The sequence below is a fragment of the Canis lupus genome, chromosome 14 (assembly GCF_048164855.1).
Source record: "Canis lupus baileyi chromosome 14, mCanLup2.hap1, whole genome shotgun sequence".
NCBI classification, from domain to species: domain Eukaryota; kingdom Metazoa; phylum Chordata; class Mammalia; order Carnivora; family Canidae; genus Canis; species Canis lupus.
Window position 1 is genome coordinate 15,304,484 of NC_132851.1, and position 23,751 is coordinate 15,328,234.

The following is a 23,751-nucleotide window of genomic DNA, read 5'->3' on the forward strand; positions in this document are numbered from 1 at the left end:
TCATAGGAATAAAAGGTACAGCCTAGGGAATATCATCTATGATATTGTAATAGCATTGTATGATAGCAGATGGTAGCTACACTTGTGGTGAGCATTTGCGTTATATATAAACTTGTGGGATCACTATGTTGTATACCTGAAAAAACGTAACATTGTGCTTCAGCTATACTCCAAAAAAAATTTTTTTTATTTATTCTCATGCAATGAGAAAAATACAAATTCAAACCATGACACAGCATTTTATAACCAATGGATTGTCAAAATTAAGATTTCTGTTAGCTATCAAGTGTTGAATATGTCCAACATAGAGACACGTATTATAAATAAATTTTTATACATTGCCAGTGGTACTGTAAAGTGATGTAACCACTTGGAAAAACAATTAGCCTTACATAAATTTGGATAAATCTGAACAATCTTATCTTCTTTATACATTGAGTTGGCCTTTTACTCAGATCTGAGAGAATCTCTTGTACTCTGTGCCATAAGTTTACTCACATATACAAGTTTACTCAAGGCCACATTATTGTGGTTGAAAATGAAAAACAACACAAATGAATGTCTTCTAGAAAACAGACAAAGTGCATTATATTCATAATTATATTTGCATAAGGTTGAAAGAAAATGGATAAACTACAACAAAGTGCCATAATTTGGATGACTCTTAGATATATTGAGTTGAAAGACAAGTCTCAGAAAACTTAATACTATGATATATGTTTTATAAAACTTGAAAATAAGCAAAACTTAACTTTATGTTGTTTACAGATACATTCACGTATGTTTGTACTATATATATATATATTTTTTTTTTTTTTAATTAAGGAAGAGATGGCCTTAACATGGGAATATTTGTTATTGGTGAGAAGTTAGAGTAAGGCCTAGGAAGAAGTGGGGAAGAAACATTGTCACTGTCTTGGTTAAGTGGCAGGCTTATTGGTGTCCATTCTAATATAACCCTTCATAAATTGTATGTTATGTATTTATTTTTATGTACAAAAATATTTTTAAAAGAGTATACAGGACATTCATGAGGAAATATAAGTGACCCATTAAATGATGCTTAGTACCAGTATCCCAATAGATCTGGTAAGCAATGGTTGTATTAATATTGCTTTTATTTTTGGTTGAGTGTTTTCCGGCATTCCCACTACACCCCAAAATAATTTGACTTTTGTAACTAGAAAATAATATTTTTAAAATGAATGAAATGAGGCTGCTATGATTGGTTCATGCATTAAGAAAAATTACCACAGGCGGAACTTTCCAGAACGCTCGGTGAGACGCGGAGGAGCGGCGGCTGCCCAAGCTGCGCCTAGCAACGCGCTCCTTCCCGCTCCCCCACACCGGCTTCGGCCCTCCCGGCTGTAGAAAATGGTGAAAGAAACCGCTTTCCATGATGTTTTGGGGGTCAAACCCAATGCCACCCAGGAGGAACTGAAAAAGGCTTACAGAAACCTGGCTTTGAAATACCACCCTGATAAGAATCCAAATGAAGGAGAGAAGTTTAAACAGATTTCTCAAGCTTATGAAGTGCTCTCTGATGCAAAGAAAAGGGAATTATATGACAAAGGAGGAGAACAGGCAATTAAAGAAGGTGGAGCTGGTGGTGGTTTTGGCTCCCCCATGGACATCTTTGATAGGTTTTTTGGAGGAGGAGGCAGGATGCAGAGAGAACGGAGAGGTAAAAATGTTGTACATCAGCTCTCAGTAACCTTAGACGATCTATATAATGGCGCAACAAGAAAACTAGCTCTGCAAAAGAATGTGATTTGCGATAAATGTGAAGGCCGAGGTGGTAAGAAAGGAGCAGTCGAATGTTGTCCCAATTGCCGAGGTACTGGAATGCAAATAAGAATTCATCAGATAGGACCTGGAATGGTTCAGCAAATTCAATCTGTGTGCATGGAGTGCCAGGGCCACGGGGAACGGATCAGTCCTAAAGATAGATGTAAAAGCTGCAACGGAAGGAAGATAGTTCGAGAGAAGAAGATTCTAGAAGTGCATATTGACGAAGGCATGAAAGATGGCCAGAAGATAACATTCTATGGTGAGGGAGACCAAGAACCAGGACTGGAACCAGGAGGTATTATCAGTGTTTTAGATCAGAAGGACCGTGCTGTTTTTACTCGACGAGGAGAAGATCTATTCATGTGTATGGATATACAGCTGCTTGAAGCCCTGTGTGGCTTTCAAAAGCCAATATCTACTCTTGACAACCGAACCATCGTCATCACCTCTCATCCAGGTCAGATTGTCAAGCATGGGGATATCAAGTGTGTGCTAAAGGAAGGCATGCCGATTCATCGTAGACCATATGAGAAGGGTCACCTAATCATCAAATTTAAGGTAAACCTCCCCGAGAACGGCTTTCTCTCTCCTGATAAACTTTCTTTGCTGGAAAAACTCTTACCTGAGAGGAAGTAAGTAGAAGAGACTGATGAAATGGACCAGGTAGAACTTGTGGACTTTGATCCCAATCAGGAGAGACGGTGCCATTACAATGGGGAGGCATATGAAGATGATGAACATCATCCTAGGGGTGGTGTTCAGTGTCAGACCTCTTAATGGAGCAGGTGAATTAACACTGCTGCTGGCATTTTATATGCAGTAGTGGATGAGTGAAGGACTATAATCATAGCTCACTACTTGCTATTGTTTTTGTTTTAACATTCAACTATAGTAGTGTTTTAAAAGTTAAATGAAGAATAAACTCAAATATAAAAGCTCAAAAAAAAAGAAAGAAAAATTACCACAAATATAATTGGTAGCTGCTCCAACAAGTTCCATATTCTATGCATATTTTAGTCCTTCTGTCCACCAAATACAACAGGATTCTGAAGTTTTATTTTGATATTCAAATACCTCAAAAAATCAATTTTAAAATAAATATATTACAAATATAATGCATTAATTTTAATATAGGTTAAGGATAACAGTATTTAATCACCTGATTTTGCCACTGATTTTGCAAATCTTTTGTTTGTTTTATTTTGCAAATCTTTATGTTTGTTGTGTGTGTGTGTGTGCAGATTTATGATCCCTTCTATTTTCCAAGATTAATCCTCTAAATCTACATTTAGAGGATCCCTAGGTGGCTCTGCGGTTTGGTGCCTGCCTTCGGCCCAGGGCGTAATCCTGGAGTTCCAGGATCGAGTCCTGCATCAGGCTCCCTGCATGGAGCCTGCTTCTCCCTCTGCCTGTGTCTCTGCCTCTCTCTCTCTCTCTCTCTATGTCTCTCATGAATAAATAAATAAAATCTTAAAAATAAATAAATAAATAAATAAATCTGCATTTAGTAAAGAGCATTATTTAGAAAATTATCATGTATATTTTTTTAATATTTGAATTTAATTTTTGTCTCCCCAACCTTTATCTCAAATTAATATTATAATATTATATAAAATCAAATTAAGAATTTTTAAATACCATTTTTGAATTTATACATAGCTAACCTTGATTTTTTTGATATGGCATTTAAAAATGCAATTGAAATGTCTTCATGATTTCTAAAAAATAATATGTGCCATGCACTTAATCAATTATGTATGTTTTATGTTGATAAATTTAATTTTTTTCTATGTGGGTTAAATATCTTCTGCTATCTTTTTTTTTTAAAGATTTTATCTATTTATTTATCAGAGACACAGAGAGAGAGAGAGAGAGAGAGAGAGAGGCAGAGACACAGGCAGAGGGAGAAGCAGGCTCCATGCAGGGAGCCCGACATGGGACTCGATCCCTGGTCTCCAGGACCACACCCCGGGCCAAAGGTGGCGCTAAACCGCTGACCCACCCTGGCTGCCCGTCTTCTACTATCTTAAAAACAGCAAGCTTTAAACATTTATGAAGGAATATTTACTTCTCTTTTATACAATAATTTTTATGACAAAAATATATAATTTAAATATTTATGACAAATATGTACTTTATGACAGGTGATTTTTTTTAAAGTAGACTGATATAAATATGAGCTCTTTAATATTCTTGACCTTTCAATTTGCATTTAGTAAAGTGACTTGGTTAAATAAATGATCAGTAAAAGTTCTATGATTCTGTAGTTTTCTAGTTAAAGCAAAACTTCTAATCAATCATTCTAATAATGGTATAGTTGAAATGTAAATAAATGTAACTAATGAGTTGTGCTATTGAGATTCAAACTTCAGTCTCCTGAAAATCTAATTTTATGATTTTGAAGAAATTATTGATCTATCTGAAAATTAACTTTCTCATCTGTGTAATAGGCATATTGGGGAGAATATCTGAAATGATATTATGATAATTATATATAAAGAGCCTGACATAGTGTACTCAGAAAAAAAATCCTTTTTAATAGATGTAGAGTATTTGTAGCTTCCCTTAGAATATCATGTATTAACTAATTTAGATGAATTCACAAAGAGTTCATCTGTGATGCCTGGTTTAAAAATTCTATTCAGGGTTTTAGATTACTATATGAAATAGTCTGTTACTGAAAACATTTATATTTATAAGAACATCTAGTTGCTTTCTGTGAGAAAAACCTGTATTTTGATTATCCCATTTTACAAATGAAAAAGAAAATGAATGTTTGTGTTGAGTACTAAGTGACTTTCAAAAGAAATATCTCTAGTTCGTGACTTATAACTGTGTATAGTCTGCTTTTAAAATATCTACTGTTAAAAATAATAATAATAAATAAAATTAAAAATAAAACATCTACTGTTTTCCTGAAAGCAAGATAATGGCAGTAAACCTTTCACAGATTTGCTAGAAAAGATTGAATAAATATAATTCATGGAACAACGGGTTTAAACTTGCTTGTTGACATCTTTTGTTTTATGATTTAACCCCTGTTTTAATGGTTTAATTTAGTCTGTTTCTTTATTCAAAGCCACCTCAATTCTTTTTGGCAATGTGCCTAGTATAAACAACAAATGATTGTGTGTACTCTTGAATCCTTGCCTTACTCAGATTTGAAAGAGTCTTTCATGTTGACAAAAAGTTCTAGAAACCCTGACTGTCTTTGAGATCTATCCAATCATTAGTTTAAATGCTCCAAAGTGAGAAATGATATTGAATGAGAAGAGTCATTAACTGCCTAAGGTGCATCAAAATTTTAATTGTTTTTTTTTCTAATTTACTTGCATGCCCTACGGTGATGCCATAAGTCTTTAGTAAATTAAAGTGTTAGAGAGGAGGGTACTAACCACAGTATAACATCCTTTTCAAGCATGTTCATAGAAAAACTCACTTCTACTCTCAATTTTTGTGTTTTCTGAAGTCTGTATTTTTTATGGAAGGCTATTGCCAAGGATATAGTTGGATTAACAGTAAGCAAAATCCACATTGCCATTTGGAGATCTCATTAATATTACACATAAATAAGAAAAACCTCGTATTGTTTCTCTTTATTTACTGCGTAAACAGTTGTTAATATCACATGCAATATACGTGTACACATACACACATAAATCATCTATGCCAGTAGATCAAACACTTAGAACCGCTGCGTTTCATAGACATTTTATTATACAAGTGAGATAATCAGGATACAAGGACTTGCTCTAACTCTGAAGGAGGAAGTCTTCAGAGACAACAGATTGGGGTAGGTTGTATCATCTCAATCAAACCTAACAGCCCTCAAATTGGATTTGGAGTAGAGTTCAATCAGGGGTTCACTACTATAAAGGCACATTGTATAGCCATTTGTTTCTATGGTCTAACAAGTCATTTAGATATTTTTCTAATAGTTTTTGTGGGAAAGTTGTTCTCTATTTCAATATTACACTTACAGAAAAGGAGGCAGATCACTGCATTGCAGTATCAGGGGAAGCAAGTAGGATGAGGAGAGATTTTAACATGACTGTTAGGAAGTTAGATGGGAAATTCAGGGAGCAAGGGAGACAAAAACAGAGACAAGATTAATAATGTAAGAAGAGAACGACAGTGGTTGCTCAGGAACATTTATGGGGACACTGCCAACATTTTCTGAAGGAGGAAAGGTTTACCAATTGCACAAGTGGGAACTCAAGCTATGGATTGTTCTCTATTCATTCTAATTGCTATTCCTTCATTATGCCCCTTAGGTTTGTGGATTCTATGGTATGTGAAGAACTGAGTGAGCTTGTAAAACTAAACAAGAGGTTGTGACAAGATGTATTACATCAGTTATATTTATCCCTCAAAGTACTGAGAAAAAATACTGGTAAATAAATGATATTCAATAACAATAAAGGAATTAAGTGCAGAAAATTTAGCCACAATAAAGAAGTATGTTTTATAACTGAGACCAAGGGATGAATAGAGTATGAATAGAGGTATTATGGATAATCACAAAGTAAAACAAACAAAACCAAAAAACAAGGGGTAGTTTTACAATAGAAATAGAAAAAAATAAGAGAGCTTTGCCTAGCAAAATTTGGTTAATTAAGTAGTCATTTTTAAAAGCTACTTAAAATATGCTTCATTGTAACTGTGCTCAGTCATCTAAGTGCCCAACTCTTGATTTCAGCTCAGGTCATGATCTCATAAGTCGTAAGATTGAGCCTCCTCAGGGTCCATGCTCAGTGGGAGTGCGCCTGAGGATTTTCTCTCTACCTCTCCCCCTCCCCATCCCCCCACTCTCTTTTTCTCTCCCTCTCTCAAATAAATGAACCTTTTAAAAAAAATACAAAAAGAGCAACCTTTTTAGAAACCTGTTTGGAAGTATTTTTATGATATCAAACATAGACTTGCCCAATAATCAAACAATTTTACCACCAAGTATTTATGACAAATGAAAATGCATCCTCAGAAAGACTCGTAGGGAACATTGATTGCATCTTTATTCAGAATAGCTCCAAACTTTAAAAAAAAAAAAATCCAGACTTTCTTTAACAGGAAAATAAACTATTCAGGTGATGAAATGTTACTCCACAACATAAGAGAATAAGCTGTTGACACAGCAGTATGAATCTCAAAAACAATATACTTAGTAAAAAAACCAGATACAAAAAGTATATAGGGTAGTATTCAATCTCTATGAATATAAATATAGAAGGAGCAAACTAATGCATGGGAGAGCAAATTATTACAGTGGTTCCTTCCAAAGTGACTGGAAAGGAATAGCATATGACTTTCTGGGATGATGAAAATATCTGTATGGTCATAGGGAAGTTACATGAGTTTATGCATGTTTCAGCAAAACCTTACTGTAAAAAAAAACAGAAACAAAAACACCTAATTGTACACTTAAGATGTAAATATTGAGCTGTAGAAAATTAATGCCACAATTATACATTAAGTTTTGATTCTAATGTATATTAACATAAAAAATTCAAAATATACTTCAATGTTTTTTACTAAGTCAACATTGAGAACAAGTAGTCCATTTATAAATATGCTGAGGCTTAAAGTTTGTCTCTATTGATTTAGGGCCATTATTTGGAAAATAAAAAAAATTGTTTAGAAAAAAACAAATGATTTTTATGGACTCACATAATTATTTTGATATCACATTGTTTAACTTTAAAAAAACATTTTTGTTCTTCACAATCCTTTTATATTATTAGGTATGTAAACTTAGATCTTGAATTTGAAAATTTCAAAAATAAACTTCTATGATATAGTTTTAATTACTTGCAGGTCTAATTTACTGAAAGTGGACTTAGGTGATATTCATTTTTATAATGATGTTCTCTCCCAGTTTAAATTTTATTTTATTTTTTTCCAGTTTAAATTTTAAACATTAAATCACTTACTTACTAGTACATATCACAAAAATATTCTTAAAATTTGGAAGATATATAAAGTAACCAGAAAATTCTTCTTTTCTAATGTCTCTGGGTATTCAAGGTGAAAGTCTTAAAATTCAAAGACTAGTAAACAAGATGGAAAAATCCTCATAGTCCCATCATCATAAAATAACCACAATTGTCATTTTGGAGTAAATCTTTCAGTTCACAAGTATACACAGATACAAATGCACAAGCTATCTTATATTATTATACATTCTGTCTTACGATCTGGTTTTTTAATGCTAGCCAGACATATTTTTTTGAACCTTTTCTCCATCCATAACAAATTCTTATAAGATTTGTTATCTAAATGTTGAATTTTCTCCATTGGTTATTAGTATCTATCATATCATAAAAGTCATAATTGTGCTACTTTCAACAAAACAGCAAAAAAATTCCATATCAAATTGGAGATGTAAACATTTTATTCATTTACTTACTTATAAATATTATTTGTTATTAATAAGTTTAATATGATAAATACCTTATGCAGTTGTCCTTCAGAAATAGTGCATAGACTAACATTCCCACTACTCACATAGGAAAGTACCTAAATAGCCTCACCAACAGTGTTTATAATTGTTTATGTCTTAAACAGGTTTTTGAAAAAAATTACATTGCTACTTTCATTTGTTTTTTTCAGATAGCTAGCAAGATTTATTTTTACTAGTTTCTTATTTTATGTTAGCAATTTAACATCATTCTATTGTGAACTTCCCATGCATATTTTTGCATATTTCCATTCATATGACTATAATTTTCATATTTTAAGTTATTTATATATTAAGTACATCAAGACTTTTTTGTTTTATACATCTTGAAAATCATTTTCTTTGATAATTATTTAAATATTTATTTGTTTGATGTATCTTTTGATCATAGAAAATATTTTTATTCATGGTGTCACATCTTGTAATCTTTTTATACTTTGGTTAAGTTTTATAATGATAGGAAATTAAATTTATGTAAATGAATTTTGAGAAGTTATACTATGTTACCTATTTTAATTTTCTCAATAATTTTGTATTTTCCACTGTCTTTAAATATAAAAAATTCACATTTTCATACAAAATAATTTTTTCTTAAGATTGAATGGAATAGAGTTATATATAATGATGTTGCATATTATGTAACTTGTTATTCATGTCATATCTACTTCTATCACAGAATTCACTATATCAACAAATGGTAACTTTTTGTTAGTTGTTGACAGATTCTGTTTTCCAAAGAGTAGCTTAAAGTGATCCTTTCAGATTCTAAAATATAATAGGGTCACGGTTTATGGGAATTGCAAAAATCGATAGGAGAAATTAAAAAAGGCCCTCCTTGTTGTGAATGCAGTACAAAATGCATCTCCTTTCCCCACACTGAAATAGTACCATAGGTTGGGGTAGGGTCATGAACCTGGCTAAAGTAGCACAGGCTGGATTGCTTGTTCCAAGGCCTGGAAACTGTGCAGTGCAAAAGACTGATTATGTTGATGGTGGTCCACGTTAGATCATGTCACATCTCTATTCAAAATTCTTTGATGGGCTTTTAGCTTACTCAAAAAAAATTCAGTGTTTACAAGACTTTGTATGGTCTTACCCTGTTGTATCAACTTCTCAGGCCTTATTGTGTATTCATCTTCACACATATGATCCACAATTAGGATGTTTGTCCTCATTGTTCCTTTTCCTTGGACGTCTCTCACTTCCATTTTTCATCCCAGCTTTTGCTGGTTCTATTCAACTGGCCCAGACCACAATATTTTAGTGGAAAAATAAAATTTCAGTGATGTTACCATCTTGGAATAAAAGTTTTCTACCATCTTTCCCTAAAGAACACTGATTTAGACAATTGTCCATAGATGAGATTCCTTTCTAGAAGTCCAGGAATCTAGCAGAGATGTTACAGCACACAACTGGAGCAAAACAATTTAAGATTGGATGCATTAAAGAGGGCAAGAACAGTTTCACTTAACCTGTATCATTCTTTCCTCAAGATGACACAGCTGAGACTTCTTAGCTCTTGATTTCTCTCATGGGAAGAAGTGAGAATATGTGAATGACAGCCCAGATTTCCCAGCTTGTAGGATGCTGCCAGAAAGATCCATTTCTTTCTCATAATGCCCAGAACAGTGGGGGATGGAGATCAGTTGGGAGATGGGAAGATATGGCCCTCAAAAGGCATCAGAGGGATATAGAGTCTGCTTATAGCACCATGGACTCCCCAGGAATTCTTCCCATGAGCTGGTAGGGATGCCTCACCTACAGATGCTCCAACTGACCCATGCACCCCCAGCACTCCTCACACTTCCCCTACACTCACCCCCATGCCATGATTGTCTGTCTATGTATGCTTCTGATGGCAAGCCTTTGCAGAGGGCTAGTGAATACATGTGGAAAGTTGGCTTTTCTCTGAATATCTGGAAGAAATCATTAAATTGAGCATTTAGCACCACCCTGGGGAAAGTAAAAGTGAGACTGTCATCACCTGGCCTTGCTTTGAAAAATTGAGAGCAAGTATGCAAGCATAAGAATTTCACCACAAGAGGGAACAAGAAGAGTAGAGTTAGTGAACCAGATAAAAGGGCTGATAAGGCCCCAGAATTCCTAGAAAGTCTGATAGAATATTTGTCTCCTGAAGTCAGTCAGTAAAGACTGGAAGAAGTGACTGCTTTCTCAAATTTGAAGATATTAACACAAGACTCCAAGGAACATGAAAAATCAAGGAGAAAACACAATACCAAATGAACATAAGATGGTTCAGTGACTATTCTCAAAAAAAAAAAAAAAAAAAAAGATCTGTGATTTGCAAAATAAGTAATTCTCAATAGCTCTTTTAAGGAACATCAGTGAGTTACAAGAAAACACAGAAAGACAATTCAAGGAAATAAAGAACACAATAATGTGAAGAAAATGAGTTTAGCAGATAGAAAACATGAAAAAAAAATTAAAATCTGGAGCTGAAGAAGACAATGAGTGGATGGAAAAATATAGTAGAGAACATCATAAAGAATGGATCAAACAGAATAAAGAACCTGTGAAACAGAAGACAGGTCCTTTGAAATTACCCACACAGAGGTAAACAAAACAAAACAAAACAATGAAAGCCTATGTAAACTATGGGATACATTAAGTGAAACAACTTATATATTATTGAAATCACAGAAGGAAACCAGAAGAAGAAAATAGAATAAAAGCTTATTTAAAGAAATAATGACAGAGAACTTCAGAAGTCTGGTGAGATATTTTGAAAGTCAATTTCATGGAGATAACAGGTAATCTCAAAATTTCAACCCCAAACAATGTTTCTCTGAGACACAAAATAAAACTATTTAAAAATCAAAGAAAAGTAATTTTAAAGCAGCAAGAAAAAAATATTCTCATATAAAAGTATACCCACATAAAGCTATCAGTAGACTTCACAGCAGAAATATTGCAGACCAGGAGAGAGTGGGATGAATATGTGAAGTGCTAAAAACAAAAACAAAAACAAAACAAACAAACAAACAAAAAACCTGCTAACCCAAGAATACTTTACCAGACAATTATCCTTCAGAAAAGGGGACATAAAGATTTCCCCCAAGTAAACAAATGTTGAGGGAGTTTACCACTACACCTGCTTTACAAGGAGTTCTGAAATGAGTTCTTCAAACTGAAATGAAAAGATGCTAATCAGTAACATGAAAACATATGAAAATACAACACTGGTAAAAGTAAGTATATAGTTAAATTTACAATTCTTTAATATTATAGTGTAGCTATTATAAGGACTTAATTTTCAACTCTTGTTAAGATTTAACCCTAATATAAAGGATAAGAGACAAAAATATTATAAATGACTACAGCTACAATAATTTGTTAATGGATATGTAATATTAAAGGTTGTAAAATGTGACATAAAATGTAGGGGACAGTAATAAAAGGATAGAGTTTTTTATATGCAACTGAAGTTGTCATCGGCACAAAATAGACGGTAGTGTATATAAGATATTTTAAGTAAGCCTCATAGTAATCACAAAGTAAAAACCTATAATTGATACCAAAAGATAAAGAAAAGGGAATCAAAGCATACCACTATGGAAAATTTTCAATTTACAAAGGAAGACAGAAGAGAGGAAGAAAGGATCAAAGGAATTACAAAATGTCAGAAACAATTGACAAAGTGACAGATCTAAGTGTTTAACTATCATTACTTTAAATCTAAATGGATTAAACTCTCAGATAAAAAAGGAATAGCACGGCTGGATGTGTAAAAGCAGGACTCAATTATTTGCTATCTACAATAAATATACTTTAAGAATACACAGAGATCTAATGTGAAGTAGTAAAAAAGAACATTCTCTGGAAATGTAAACCAGAAAACAGCAAGGTTACCTATGTTTTATTAGATAAAACGGAGGTTAATTCAAAATTGTAATAGGAGGCAAATGTCATTTATAAAGAAAAATGAGTCAATACATCAAAATGTTATAACAATTGTAAATATATGAACACTTAATCTCTGAGCACTTAAATATATTAAGCAAATAGTGACTGATCTGAAAGCAGACATACACTACAATAAAATCATAGTAGGAGATGTCAGTACTCACTTTCAACAATGAATACATATCCACACAGAAAATCATTATGGACACATCGGACTTGAACTATACTTTAGATCAAATGGGCCAGATAGATACATAGAGAACATTTTACCTAATGGCAACAGAATACAGATTATTCTCAAGCACACATGGGATATTCTCCAGGATAGATAATAGTTTAAGTCATAAAACAAGTCTTAATAAGTTTAAGAAGATTAAAATCATATTGGGTATACTTTTTAAATGCAGTAATATAAAACTAGAATTCAATAATAGGAAAAATACTGGAAAATTTATAAATATGTGGAAATTAATACACTCTTGAACAATTGATAAGTCTAGAAGAAATCAAAAGAGAAATTTAAAAAACCTTGAAACAAACAAAAAAGGAATCATAACATAACAAAACTTTATCAGATAAAGCAAAGCAATTCTAAGTGGAAAGTCACAATGACAAAAGCCTACATTAAGAAAAAAGAAAAATCTCATATAAACAACCTAACTTTACACCTCAAGGAACTAGAAAAAGAACAAACTAAGCCCAGAAGTTATCAGAAGGAAGAAAATAACAAATTTCAGAAGATAAATGAATGAAATAGAGCCCAGAAACACAATAGAAGGATCAACAAAACTTAGAGCAGATATTCTGAAAAGATAGAGTTGAGAAAACTGTAGCTAGACTAAGAAAAAAAAAGAGCAACAATTCAAATAAATAAAACCAGAAATGAAAGAAGAAACATTACAACTGATACCACAGAAATGCATAGAGACTACTATGAACAATTATTCACCCAAAAAATAGGTAACCTAGAACAAAATCTGAACAAATAAAAAGCCCATAATCAGATGGCTTCCTGTTGAATTCTACCAAATATATTAAGAACTAAAGACAAGTCTTTTTAAACTCTTGCAAAACATTGAAGAAAAGGAAAAACTTCCAAATCTTATGAGGCCTTCATTACCCTGTTACCAAAGGCAGATAAGGACAACACAAGAACAGGAAACTACAGGCTAATATCCCTGACAAATATAGATTTATAAATCTCAACTAAATACTAGAAAACTAAAGTCAATAGCACATTGAAATATTATACACCATGATTGTAGGATTTATCCCTGGGATGCAAGGATGTTTTAATATATTCAAATTAATCAATGTGATGCATCGCATTAATATAATGAAAGATAAAAATTATATGATTATTTCAATAGATGCAGAAAAATGCATTTGACAAAAATTCACATCTATTCATGATAAACATTCTTAACAAATTAGATACAGAAGGAACATAACATAATAAAGTCCATATAGGACCACCCCACAGCTGACATCATACTCAGTAATGAAAGGTTGAAAGTTTTACTCTAAGATGTGGAACAAGACAAGGTTGCCTGCTCTCACTACTCAAATTCAACACAGTATTGGAAGTCCTAGCCAGAGCAAACACATAAGAGACAGAAATAAAAGACATTCAAATGTGAAAGTAAAATGTAAATTTATTTTTGCATATGATATGGTCTTATATATAGAAAACCCTAAAGACCCCAACACCCTGTTAGAACTAACAAACTAATTCAGTGAAGTTGCAGATAACAAAATCAATATACAAAAATCAGTTGCATATTTATACCCTAAAAATAAACTATATGAAAAAGAAAGAAAGGCAACAATACCTTTATAACAGCATTGAAAACAATAAAGTACTTTGGAATCAATTTAACTAAGGAAGTAAAAGACTTACACGCTGAAAAAAAAGTGATTTTAATGAAAAAAATAAAGACACAAATAAATGGAAGGCTATCCCTTGTTCATGGATCAGAAAGAAGAATTAGTATTATTAAAAGTCCTTAATACCCAAAGTTATTTGTGCAGTCCATGTAGTCCTTTTCAAAATTCCAATGGCACTTTTTACAGAAGTAGAAAAAGCAATCCTAAAATTTATATGGAACCCCAAAAGACCCTGAATTGTCAAAGCACTTCAGTAAGAAGAAGCATGAGAAAAAAACAAAGTAGCAGTAAGAAGAACAAAGTTGGATGCATCACATATCCTGATTTCAAAATATATTACAAAGCCACAGTCATCAAACCAGCATGGTACTGGTAAAAATCAGACACATTAGACCAGAGGAACGGAATGGAGAACCAAGAAAGAATCACCCACCACCACCACACGGTAAATTAATATTTGATAAGTGAGCCAAAAATAGCCAGTGGGGAAAGGACAGTCTCTTTAATAAATTGTGCTGGGAAAACTGGATAAATATGGGATTTCTGAGTGGCTCAGTGATTGAGCGTCTGCCTTTGGCTCAGGGTGTGATCCCACGGTTCTGGGATCAAGTCCTGCTTCGGGCTCCCTGCATGGAGCCCGCTTAGCCATCTGCCTGTGTCAGTGCCTCTGTGTGTGTGTGTGTGTGTGTGTGTGTGTGTGTGTCCCTCATGAATAAATAAATAAAATCTTTTTAAAAAAACCTGGATAAACATATGCAAAAGAATGAATCTGATCTGTATCTTATACCACAAATAATCCAATTAAAAATGAGCAAAGGACTTGAATAAACATTTTTCCAAAGAAGTCACACAAGTGCTCAATAGGTAAACTAAGAGTTACTTGACATCACTAATCATCAGAGAAATGCAAATAAAAATTATATCACCTCACACCTGTTAGAATGATTATTATCAAAAAAGAAAAGAGATAAGTATTGGTGAGGATATCAGAGAAAGGGAACACCTGTGTAACGTTAATGGAAATGTACATTTGTTCAGCCACTATGGAAAACACTATGGATATTCTTCAAAAAATTTAAATTAGAACAACCATATAATCCAGCATTCTATTTCTGGGCACATGTCCAAAGGAAATGAAGTCACTATCTTGAAGAAATAAGTACATGTTTATTGAAACTTTGTTTACGACAGTTAAGAGACAGAAACAACCTTAAGTGTCCATCAATAGATGATAAGTCAACTACTAGTGTTATATATCACTTACATATGGATTTTAAAAATTCCTAGGGGATCCTGGGTGGCTCAGTGGTATTAGCACCTGCCTTCAGCCCAGGGCGTGATCCTGGAGTCCCGGGATTGAGTCGCACATCAGGTTCCCTGCTTCTCCCTCTGCCTGGGTCTCTGCCTCTCTCTCTCGAATAAATAAATAAAATCTAAATAAGTAAATAAATAAATAAATAAATAAATAAATAAATAAATAAATAAGTAAGTAAGTAAGTAATCAAGCCTAACTCAGAGGAATGGAGTAGAATGGTGTTGCCAGGGGCTGGGGGTTGGGGAAATGGGGAGATTTTGTTGAAATATTATTAGTTTCCAGTTATAAGAGAAAAAGTCTTGGGCATCTAATGTATGTCAAGGTGATTATAGCTAACAATACTGTATTTATACACTTGAAAGTTGCTGATAGAATGATTAATGGACATGGCAAGTATGTGAGGTGATAGAGGTGTTAACCTTATTGTGGTAATCATTTCACAATATGTATTTGTATATCAAGTTATCATGTTGTACACCTTAATCTTACACAATGTTATATGTCAATTATCTTCATGAAACCAGAAAAAAATAAAACTGAAGACTCTCTTAGCACTACCTGTCCTCCTCAGGTGGATTTCTATTTCTGTATAGCAGTTATTTTTATTCCTGTCTCCTCTAAAAATAGTGTTTTTATGTTTACACTTACCTGCACTATATTTGCCTATTTTTTGCTTTTATTTTTACATTATTTACATTATTAGCATTATTAATTCAAGAAATTTCATTGCAATTTAAGAAGATAAAATTCATGTTGTGGCCATTTATATACTAAAGCTTTATGATAATTACCTCCTTTTTTTCAATGACAGCCTTAGAAGTTATTTCTTTAGAAAATCAAACATTATCAAAAACTTACTTTGTTTCTAACAATAGGATGAAAAAGTGTAAATGGAAACAACTTGATACTGTGATTTATTTTGTGTGTTGACTGGTCCTGAGCACTTTTCATGTCAATTTTATAACAGAGATTGGAATGAAACACTGTTTTTCTGGAATACTTTTCACCTATGGATGGTGATTGAGGTTGTTATCTGGATTAAAGCTAATGCTGAATTACTTACAAAAAGAAAAAACAATCAACTTGATCCTTTGTAATATGAGAATAATTAAATGAATTATAGTATAATTAAATATAAGCATCCAAGAATTTGATGATAAAAATTCTAGTCACATGTGAAATATGTATATTTTAATGTCGGGAGATTGAATAAGAACATAAATAGCACATGTAGTATGATCCTAAATATGTAAATAAAGCCCATAAGATTAAAATTATTTTTTTGACTTTTGGTATAATTTTCTTATTGAGAAAATAAAATACACAAAAAAGAAAAGGAAGCTTAGAATTACTTCTATGCATCTAAGCGAGTTGCACAACTATGAAGCAATTCTCTAATGGTGTCTTGGTGTACAACATTTAGCCCCCAATATCAAATTCTATTTAATAAATTAACAGCCCACAGGAAAACAAGCAGGATCATCAAAAATTGGAGGCTTAGAGACTACTTTGAAAGTATGAAATTGTGTTTGCCAAATCCAATATGTTTTTCTATTTATACAAGCAAGAATGACAAGACCTACAAACTACCTTCTCTGCTTTATGTAAGCCAGGTATAGCAAGCCATTAAAAAATATCTATTGGAGCTCATGGAAAATAACTAAATATAAGTATCAATTTACAAAGACAGAGAACAGAAGACATACCATAAAGATGTATTAATTGAGAATGTGAGAGAAATAAAAAGCAAGAAAACCGTGAGTCAAATAGACAGACACAAAAATGAATCAAAACTGCCAGGAGCAGTTTCAACTTCTAATCAAACAGCAGACTTTGTATATAACACAGTCTGGAAGGTTCTGTAGGTTACACACTGGATTTTCTCCTCCCTGGTCTTACTAATTAAAATAAGCTGTAACATTACCAATAGTATTTCCTTAAGCATAAAGACCTTTATACATCCAACTGTGAGCAAAATGGTATAGAGTACATATTAAAAGACCGTAAAGCAAATACCACGAATAAATTTGTAATTTATATTTTGGGTTATATCTTTGTATGTTATACATGCTTAAAAATATTTGTTTTGGGACACCTGGGTGGCTAAGCGTTTTAGTGTCTGCGTTTCACTCAGGTCATGATCCTGGGTTCCCGGGATCCAGTCCTATATCAGGCTCCCTGCGAGGAGCCTGCTTCTCCCTCTGCCTATGTCTCTGCCTCTCAATCTGTGTTTCTCATGAATAAATAAATAGCATCTTTTAAAAAATTTGTTTTGTTACTTACCTTATTAATTAAATCTTGTCAAAGAAAAACAGGCTTTAATTCATATATCAATATTTAAGCCATGGATATTATATACATTATTTATGAATTATATATCATGAATTTTATTTCTTTTTTTAACAAGCTTAAACTCTGAACTGAAACAAATCCGCATTGCAGTGATGATCCTGCCACTTGCTATTTTCAACAAAATTAACTTTGGGCAAGTAATGTAAGACTTATTTTCCCAGTTGTAAAACGTTGATGATAATAGAAATCTTTTCACATTGTTTGAGAAGTTAAAAAATATAATGAATACAAAATACTTAGTGTCAGGTACAGGGGACTTAATAAATAATAAACGTTAGATTTATTGAGATTTCATTACATTGTAGCATGCACAGAATCTCTGTAAATTAAGTGCTATTATTCCCATTTACAAATTAGGAAAGAAAGAATGAGAAGAAAAAATTGATTTTCCCCATCTGACAAAGTCTTTTAACTTCCCAGAGGCCACAATTGTTTCTTTAAAAAAAAGGAGCAGAGGTAAAATAAAAATGCGTTTTCTCATTTTCAAGTGGATCTAAAGAGAATAGATGCTTATGCAACCCATATTATCAGTGATTTTTATAGTTAGAAACTACCAGGTAGCATTGAGAGCTTTCTTTCTTTTTTCTATTACACCAATTACATTGCACAAAGTGCTATTGTAAAGAAAATATACAAAAAAAGGTTTTGTCCTTTTACATACATCATTTTAGCCAACTGGGAACTCTAAAAATTATCTTTCTTATTTTCCTTTAGCCTATAATCTGTTTGGATGTGTACAGGTGAACACAAATACCTACCCACCACCTCCACACACCATCTAGTATACACAGTGCCCTCTGTTTTCTATCTTGACTTAGTGCTATGTCATTAACAAAAGACATTCAGTTTTTAATGGTCTTTGCCATACTAATAAAGTAACAGTGTCAGACACGTCAGCCTTTTTGTCTATTTCTTAGAGGGATAGATATTGAAAGACTTCATGTAAAGGGAAGAAGCAATTAAAAATACTCAGTAATTGAATACATAACAACAAACAAAACCTTTATCCTAATCAATCTAGTGAACTTTTCATTGCATTGTAATTTTTCATTGGTTTGAAAAAACTCAGACATTTTTAACTATCATTATGGTGTAAACATCCCCAAGTATGTAGAGAATCTTTTCTTAGAGTGTATCTGCTTAGAATATTTTGACTTAAGAGTTCAAAAACAGTTTACTACAGCTAAAAAAAACTACTCACATTGGTAAAAATCTGAGGCTAACTGAAATATGTATATCTGGCATTTTGAACTTGGTTGAATTAAAATTGATTTATATTTAAAAGGAGTATTCACTAAGACAGCAAAAATTTCTCATATGTTTAGACACCCTATTTTCCAAGAAGAAATTTTGAAGAACCACTTAAATAATAGACAAGTGTCAGTTAATTTTCCTGTTTTATCAAGTAGGTTGAAAATAATTTCAGTTGTATGGACAGAAATGTAAATTTCCCAGTTAGTGACATAAAAAGGCCTACTTTTTAGATATTTAAATTTTATAAACCATACATATTATATAAAATTAACATATTTTCTTATACAAATATTGATTTTAAGTATTTTAAGCATATTGTATATTAAAGTTGAGTAGCCACATTACACGGTATGCTTTCACTTTATCAACAGGTATACTCATAAATAATAAAACCTGAAAATAAGTATTTAAAAATACAAAACATCTTTAACCTATATAAAGAGGTCATAATTCAATTTACGCTCACTTTTTTGAAGAGATAATATTAATATGCTAGCATTATGAATCCAAAGATAATGAACTAACATGTGCATGAGATGATATATTTCCAAATGAACAATAATTAAGTGGTGAATATGACTTTATTAAAATTGCACTACAAATGTTACTTATCCTTTGTAAAATAAACTTTACCCATAATGTATTTGCCCTCCATTCTTCCATTCAAAATGCACTAACCTTGTCCTAAAGTTTGTAGGATGAGGATGTCCATCATATAAGGATAAGTAGTCATATTCTTCTTCTAGAGCAAATGACTGAAATACAATTTGTATTCTATTCCGTTCTTCTGCTATTATTACCCATGTACAGTTTGCACCATTTGGATATCCGTATGGAAAACCAGGGCTTTCTATAGTGCCATTAAGTCCTTTTAAAGTTCCACCACATGTATAAATAAATCCTGCAACAAAAGACAAATAAACAGACATTAATGTTATATAAAGCACAAACAATCCAGGAGACATGTAATTTTGAAAAAATTTTTTTTTGTTTTTCTAAGACCTATATTACTATAATTTTGTAAATGGCAAGAGATAGGTAAATTATCTAATTTTCTTTTTTTTAAACGTAAGACATGTAGCAAAATCATTGGTATTTATGATTATGATTAGGAATTATAAACCAGTTGATGAAGTAAAATTCTCCACGTATCATTCTCCATTTCATGATCCAACAGACAACAAAATCTTAGAACATGATATCTTCCCTGAAGAAGTTTTCCATATAATTGTAGGCAATCATAACCAATATTGAAAATTAAATGATTTTAGTATGCATTTTATGTCATAGAAAATTAACTCCACTTTTTCTTGGTAAAGTAGCCTAACTCTTTTGTGTCCATATCTCTACCATGTAGCCAACGTACCTTAGGAAAATCCTTCCCACCCTGATTCTACCAGAAAGATAAATGGTTCAGATCTAAAAGAAAATCTAAGTAATCAATTTGTCTTTGACCAGAGTAGTTGGGCCAGGATAAACACAATCCTCAACTAACTATATCAGCATGAAAACTAAGGTTGGGAAGAAAATATATTCAAAATACGAATCCAGGACAACTGACAGAAGCCATCTTAAGAACTTCCATGGTTCAGTGTGCCTGAGAAGCTCGGTTGAGTGTTGGACACTTGATTTTGGCTCTGGTCATGATCTTGGGGTCATGGGATAGAGCCCTGCATCAGGCTCTATGCTCAGAGAGGAGTCTGTTTGAGGATTCTCTCCCTCTCCCACTGTCCCTCCCCTCTTTCTCTCTAAAATAAATAAACAAGGGATCCCTGGGTGGCTCAGTGGTTTAAAGCCCCTGCCTTCAGCCTAGGGTGTGATCCTGGAGTCTGGGGATCAAGTCCCACATCTGGCTCCTTGCATGGAGCCTGCTTCTCCCTCTTCCTGTGTGTCTCTGCTTCTCTCTCTCCCTCTCTCTCTGTTGCTCATGAATAAATAAATAAAATCTTAAAAAAATAAATAAAAATCAATAAATAAATCTTAAAAAAAATTCCATGGTTCTATGGGAGTTCTAAATCTATGGGAAATCTAAATTATTGATAGCTTGACTCTTGGAGACACCAAGAAAACTAACCATGTTTCTTGGGATATTATTTATGAATATATACTAGTTTATAGTCATATTGGGTAATGTAACCTAAAGTTTATATAATAGGGTAGATGGTCCCAGCATGTATCTAAACCAGTGTATATGCAATTAAAGATTGGATCCAGGGTTGCAGAAGTTCTGATAGGAATTCTCCACATTGGTGTTATTTCCAAATCTGTGGGTTGCACATGAAGCTTCTGTGCCATGAAGCTATAAGTCAGAAATATGAGCTAATTTGGGGGAGAGAACACCATACTACCCAAAGTATCTATATTTAGAACTGGATATAGAAATGTAGGAAATATGAAGCTCCTCTCCCTGGAAAGGAATGAGTACATGGTATATAGGTATGGATGTTTTTGAAAAATATGAGGAACCATGCATGGCAGTTGGGAAGCCAGAGTGGTAGATCGTGGCAGACAGAGAATGATTTGGGATGTTGTAAGTTCCTTGATCTCTCTTTTCACAAGAACACTATGCTTTTGCTAGGGGATCCACTGCTCTATCAAACAATTGTATACTCTAAGGAGTTGGCTCTGCTGACCAGAGATGAGGCAGGTGGCTTAAGGCAATTAATTAGTATAACCCTATCTTCCTACCCATATTTACTTAGAGACCTTCTCTGATGATCTCCATTTACAGCAGTCTTAAATCTGGGATATCCAGCATAGTTATATACAAATATAAATTTATATAAGCTTATAAATATATAAATATAAATATATAAAGCACAGTTCTTGTGATTCTGTTGGCCTTTTAAAAAGTTACTAAGAAGTTGGATAAGGTAGAAATTTCTAAAAAAAAAAAAAAAAGTCACTATTTGTGTGTATACATATATTTTTGCTCATCCACCAAAAGTCAAATAGGGCATTTTATGATTTTCAAAAATAAAAAATAAAATAAAATAAAAAAAGGAGAAAGGTCCCTTTTAAATTGCTTCTTGCAGAGCAATTACTTTGAAGCCTTAGGTTAATTAGCTATCACCCATTTCTATTAGTTTTCTGCCTGAACAGCTTCCAATTTGAACTTCATAACTAAATGCAAGCATGAATCCCTTTCAGCTACAATCTGATCTATGAGCTGTTTTATATATTCACAAGCCCCATAACCCTGATGGCTTCAGAAAAAGGACATATGTCCTAAAATAACATGTTCGGCTCTGTCCACTAATTATTTAAGGGCCTGCTGATTCAAATATTTCAGTTGTTTTCCTTTTTCTCTTGAGGCAAATTAAGAATTTTACCTATTTTTAAGCTTTCTTATTTGTGTTCTTCATTTTGTTTTCATTTTTTGCTTATATCAAAGTTTGATTAAACATCACATTATTCATAACAAAGTACATTTTTTCCAACAATAGGTTTATAATTTCCACACACAAACCCCCCAAAAACAGAAAGAAATGCAGTTCTTAAAAGTAAAATGAAATCTCCCTGATTCACATATGTTTCACAAGGTTGATTGTGATACATTGTTATCATCTTAGTATGTATCTCTCTCTAGGTCATTTCTAGGCAAATGCAGGTATATGCATATTTCCATGCATTTTATATATATGTGTATATGTATGTATATGTATATATATACATATATATATACATATTTACCAACCGAATCAGTTATACTATGCATAATTTTCTGAATCTTTTTGTGTGTCCCTGTAAAATATCATTGATTCTGGATCCACATGTATACTTCTCCTACATCTCTTTTTTAATGACTACATAGTTACATGGCATATTGTCAGCTCTAGTCTTTAGTTTTCAAAGACACAAAGAACAACTTTGGATATATATCCTTGTGCACTTGTGTGCCATATACTTCAGACAGAATTCCAGAAATGGGAGTGCTGAATTTTAACCTTAGCTAGATACGTCCAAACTAGCCTTAATAAATGTGAAAATTTCTACTGCTATCACCAGGTTATGAGGTGTTTTCAATGTCCAACTTAAATTTTGTCAACATTAGATATTTTACAAGGCAAAAAAAATGTTATCTTATTATTTTGCTTTGCACGTCCCTGGTAACTATTGGTATCAAATATCTAGTTATTTTACAAATTGCCTCTCCAAATCCTCACTTATTTTTAATGGATTCTTTACTTTTTAACTTCCCTTTTAGGATTTCAATTGCTTAGCTTTCTGATTAATAATTGGTAATCTGTATTTGCCTTTCACATATACATTTCTAAATGAAATAACTTTGCGTATTATTATTTTTTTATTTCATTTATTTATTCATGAGAGGCAGAGACACAGGCAAGGGGAGAAGCAGGCTCCATGCAGGGTGCCTGACGTGGGACTCGATCCCAGGTCTCCAGGATCACGCCCTGGGCCGAAGGCGGCGCTAAACCGCTGAGCCACGCGGGCTGCCCTTGCTTATTCCTTATAGCTCATTGCTCTCATAAACCCACAACTCCTTAATGTTCTTTATAGTACATGTGAAGCTTCATCTCCTTTTCCCCTTCTCTCCTTAGATGATATTTCTTTCATTCCTGTTCACTTATTCATCACATGTCATGCCTTTAGGAAAAAAAAAATGATTAAAAGGACTTTATTCTAGCCTATCTTCATGGAACTGGCAAACTACCACATAAAATAGCATGGGAATACAGATTATTATTATTATGGAATATGGTAAGTGCTGTGATTGGGGTAAGCACTCATTGCTATAGAATACACGGAAGCA

At 32.9% G+C, this 23,751-nt stretch overlaps 1 protein-coding gene and 1 pseudogene across 1 annotated transcript in view; one reads left to right on the plus strand and one right to left on the minus strand.

Moving 5' to 3' along the window:
- The window catches only part of CSMD3 (CUB and Sushi multiple domains 3), a 1,168,727-nt gene that overhangs the window by 1,024,857 nt on the left and 120,119 nt on the right, over positions 1–23,751 (minus strand). The window contains exon 2 of the mRNA XM_072774281.1: positions 19,656–19,878. Coding sequence (XP_072630382.1) covers positions 19,656–19,878 — 223 coding nt within the window. The remainder of the gene's footprint in view (positions 1–19,655; positions 19,879–23,751) is intronic.
- LOC140603373 (dnaJ homolog subfamily A member 1 pseudogene) lies at positions 1,375–2,747 on the plus strand (annotated as a pseudogene).